The 4639-nt window shown below is 38.9% G+C and overlaps 2 protein-coding genes across 2 annotated transcripts; one reads left to right on the top strand and one right to left on the bottom strand.

Moving 5' to 3' along the window:
• The first annotated feature begins 463 nt into the window (after window positions 1–463).
• Window positions 464–2622, top strand: LOC107791131 (pentatricopeptide repeat-containing protein At4g18840-like). Its single transcript, XM_016613142.2, has one exon. It carries the CDS (start codon window positions 522–524, stop codon window positions 2172–2174), a length of 1653 nt encoding a protein of 550 aa, XP_016468628.2. The 5' UTR covers window positions 464–521; the 3' UTR covers window positions 2175–2622.
• Window positions 2623–2930: 308 nt separating this feature from the next.
• LOC107791132 (uncharacterized) lies at window positions 2931–4639 on the bottom strand. Its single transcript, XM_075235002.1, has one exon. The coding sequence runs from the start codon at window positions 4393–4395 to the stop codon at window positions 3046–3048; it is 1350 nt and encodes a 449-aa protein (XP_075091103.1). The 5' UTR covers window positions 4396–4639; the 3' UTR covers window positions 2931–3045.

Raw genomic sequence — 4639 nt, 5'->3', positions numbered from 1 at the left:
ATGAATACACGTAGTTTGCTTTAAGCGCATTTAAATAAATCATCGTGACTATGGGTACGGTTCCCGTGGCATAGTTATGATACGTAATCCCCGATTCGAATCCCAAAAGTAATTAAAATTCTATTAAAAGCGGTCAGAAAGCTAAAAAGCACAATATGTTTTGAACATGTAATAAATGAGATAATTAGGCCAATTATTAATAGTTGAGCGACCGTGCTAAAACCACGGAACTCGGGAGTACCTCACACCTTCTCCCGGGTTAACAGAATTCTTTACCCGGTCTTCTGTGTTCGCGGACCATAAATAAGAGTTAATTTACTCGATTTGAAATTTTAAAATAAACTGGTGACTTGGGACACCGTAAATTATTCCAAGTGATGACTCGAATAAATAAATAATCTCGCTCACGAAAAAAGAGGTGTGACTGCTTACACAAGTAAAAAGTCTAAAAGCGTAAACTATGATTAGTCTCTCTTCGGTTGTAGGCAAAACAAAATACTAGTAGTAGTAGTATCAAACACATGCTCCTCGTACCAATTACCAAAATTGGAAACACAATGTCAATGGCGGCAACTTTATCTCCAGAACCAATCTTTTCCTTCATAGAAACGGCCAATTCCATTTCTGAACTCCACCAGTCTCACGCTTTCCTGCTCAAAACTGGCCTCTTTCGTAACCCTTTTGCCGCTAGCCGCCTCTTAACCAAAGCCACTACACTTCCCACTTCTTCCTCCGCAGACACCCTTTCATATGCTCTCTCTATTTTCACTCACATCGAAGAACCTAACTCATATACCTACAACACTATCATCCGTGCTTATTCTACTAGCTCTTTCCCGCAACTTTCACTCATAATCTTCCTCAAACTGTTAAATGCTGTACATAAAATTTTCCCTGATAAGTACACTTTTACATTCATTGTAAAAGCTTGTGCTACTATAGGAAATGCTAAACAAGGTCAACAAGTTCACGGGTTAGTGACAAAAATAGGGCTTGAGGAAGATGAGTATGTGTATAACACTTTAATTCATATGTATGCGAAATGTGGGTGTTTTGGAGTTTCGCGTGGTATGATTGATGGGTTGGTTGAAGATGATGTTATAGCGTGGAACGGGTTGTTGAGTGTTTTTGCCGAAAGGGGGTTGTTTGAGTTGGCGCGAGAGTTGTTTGATGAAATGCCTGTGAAGAATGTAGAGTCTTGGAACTTTATGATTTCTGGGTATGTGAATGTTGGATTGGTGGATGAAGCAAGGAAGGTGTTTGATGAAATGTCGGATAAAGATGTTGTTTCTTGGAATGTTATGATTACTGGCTATACTAAGGCTGATAGGTTTGCCGAAGTTTTGGCTCTTTTTGAGGATATGCTGAGAGCTAAAGTGAAGCCTGATAATTGTACACTTGTGAATGTGCTGTCTGCTTGTGCTGGTGTTGGATCTTTGAGCCAGGGAAAGTGGGTTCATGCGTATATTGAGAGGTACGGGATTCAGGTTCATGATTTTCTTGCTACTGCTCTTGTGGATATGTATTGCAAATGTGGATGTATTGAGAAAGCTTTGGAAGTGTTTAATGGTACTTTGAGAAAAGATATTAGTACTTGGAATGCAATGATTGCAGGGTTAAGCAACCATGGGTTTTTGGATGATGCATTAGAGACTTTCAATGAACTCATTGCTGATGGTATCAAGCCTAACGAGGTCACTTTTGTAAGCGTTTTGTCTACTTGCAGTCAAGGGGGCTTATTAAGCGAGGGACGCAGGATGTTTGATCTCATGATTAGTGAATATAGGATTCAGCCTACGCTCGTGCATTATGGTTGTATGGTTGATTTACTTGGTCGGTTTGGATTATTAGAGGAGGCTGAAGAGCTCTTGAGCAGATTGCCAGTGAAAGAAGCTCCTGCTATTTGGGAGTCCCTCTTGAGTGCTTCCAGAAGCCACAATGATGTTGAATTGGCAGAGCGCATTGCTACCAAACTTTTAGAGCTTGATCCTCACGATAGTGCTGGTTATGTTCAACTATCAAATGTCCTTGCATCTATGGGGAGATGGGATGATGTTAGAGAAGTGCGGAGGAAGATGAGAAGTGAGGGAGTGACTAAAGAGCCCGGTTGTAGCATGATTGAAGTGGATGGAGTTGTTCACGAGTTCTTGGCTGGTGAAGGGATAATATTCTAACTTGGACAAAAGACTTCTTGGACAAGGCCATCAATCTAAAATAGTAATAGCTCTATAAGCGCTGCATCTGGGCTTCAGAGGAAGCTGAATCTTCCATTTGTCGTGAGTGCTTGTTACTACTGTCACTACTGTGGTACTAAAATTTTGCTGACCTGCTTCTACTACAGCCTTCAAGCGATTTCTTTAATACTCTCTCGTACTTTTCAGGCTGCCAGATGGAAATTATAGTATGTAGACTTGAGTGGTGGCAAGACCTTAGGAAGCACAGATGATGCAAACTGTTAAAAAGGATAGAGTTTATCTTCTTTATACAGACCAAAACATTTGCTTATATTGGTAGAAATAGCTTTCTAGTGTAGCAGAAGCAAACAGTTTGTTGTGAACTATATAACAAGCAGCTATCCTGAACTGTATTAGAAGCAGCAATCAAAAACCTCTATTATAAATATAACGGATCTCGAAGTAAAGTTTATTATTCCTTTGCATGATTCTCTTCGGTTCATAATGTATAAGTATTTCTTATCATTTAGATGTCTTTTTTTGGGATAAATTTCTTATCCATTAGTTAATGCATTGGTATCCAGATACAGATGGAATTCTGGCTGCCAGATTCTAGTCGCAATTAAACTCCTTGTTAATTCCAGTAAAAGGAGCTAAATTGTCTTATGGACAATGAACTATTGTGTTCATTGCCCTGGCAAATATAAAAACTATCACGCTTGATTGCTCTTTGCAAATTTCAGAATGCAAAGCCTGTAATTCTAATTCGTTTTTCCTCATTTTAGTATTAAAGACATAGTAATAATTAAAAAACAATAAGCATTCTCCTAAGAGAGGACAAAACCTATAACTTATTTACATTTGCATGAAGCTAAGCAATTGTCAAGTCATCAGAACAACAGCAATTCTGCAATCCTGCTCCAATATTGACCTGGTTCAGCTCAAACCATACCTGTCGAAAGACCTTGATAATGAGATCATGGTATTCATCGCAATTCAGTGTCAGATAACAAGCCAATAACTCTTCAAGCTCCTCTGAGTTTTTTATCCCTCTCTGTGTTATCATCTCAAGCATCGACTCTCTGAAGTCCCTGAAAGGGTCAAATGAACTCTTCACAACAGCATAGCTATCGAAAACTGTCCTGTCTCCACCCGATTTTGTCTCTTGTCTCATCTTCATCTTTGCTTTCTTCATGTCTTCAAGAGCTTTGATTCTGCATTCTATCTTGGCTGTTGTTCTTGGTGAATATGCTCTAATTTTAACACCATGTTTTCGTCTTCTCTTCTGGTTTATGTACACTGATTTTCTCTGCTGATATTCACTTTTCTCTGACATGTCTTTGATCTTCTTGTCTTTCATCTCTAGGCATTCTGATTCAAATTCTTCTTCAGACAATTCATCAGCTTCGTCCTCTAGATTCAGAGATTCAAACATGTAAGTTTCCTTGACTGTATTCTGACTGGAATCAGTCACACTCCTCGTCTTTCTTGTACAATAGGCTCTTGATTTCTCCTTCCTCTTTTGCATTACCTTCTCATTCTCCGGCTCTATTTCGAATATATCTTTCTCTATCATCTCTGTTGCTCTTTCTTCTTCTTCTTCTTCTTCTTCTTCTTCTTCTTCTTCTTCTTCTTCTTCTTCTTCTTCTTCTTCTTCTTCTTCTTCTTGTTGATCAGGTTCTTTCGCATTTTCTGCTATTCTCTCCTCCAGAGCTTTTCTACTCAGTTTCCTCAACTTCTCATCTTTGATAGCATTCCTCTTTCTGTTGCTGAATTCTGCTTCTTTCTGTGCAATCCACATTTTCTTGTGCTTTTCCGCTATCTTTCTTGAAACCATATTATTGAACTCGTGATTCTCTTCTGCCAAAAGAATCTTGGAATTCCAAGCTGAAACTTGATCACATTCATCATAAGAACCATTCCAGAGTGGGTTCTGAATTTGTTGATTCTGAGGATGAGCTTCAAATCTGTCTTCAGTAAAAGAAAGCCTCCAATAAGGATCATCATCATCATCTCCACCATAGAATCTGCCTTCTTTCAAGCTAACATTCGTCGTCGGCGAAGTCAAAGAAGTCAAATTCACCTTGCCCTTGTGCTTCATTTTTGCTGCTTCTTGATGCTCAGTGTTGCCATTCTTCTTTTGCTTGAATTTTGACAGCCAAGAAACAGGGAAAACATGATTGATCAATGAAGTTGAAGGTTTCTTTTTTCCCCACTTCATTTTTTCAAAGCACCAAAAAATGGAAATTTTGGAAATATGCTAAATGGTCTTTGTTGGAGTTTGCTTGGAAGTTTGCAGAGGCAAAAAGAAGTGCAGTAGAAGCAGTTAAGGGGGACAGTTAGGCTGTTAAATAGAGACGTGGGATTCATGTTGGAGGAAGGTGTGCACTTTTTTAGGTTGTGTGTTTGCTTTTAGAAATTGTATTGCACTATTTAGTTCAAAAGAAAGGCCCGCCATTTGGAAA

Source organism: Nicotiana tabacum, chromosome 17, assembly GCF_000715075.1.
Source record: "Nicotiana tabacum cultivar K326 chromosome 17, ASM71507v2, whole genome shotgun sequence".
In the NCBI taxonomy this organism is placed as follows: Eukaryota; Viridiplantae; Streptophyta; class Magnoliopsida; order Solanales; family Solanaceae; genus Nicotiana; species Nicotiana tabacum.
This window is presented reverse-complemented; position numbering and strand designations above follow the sequence as displayed.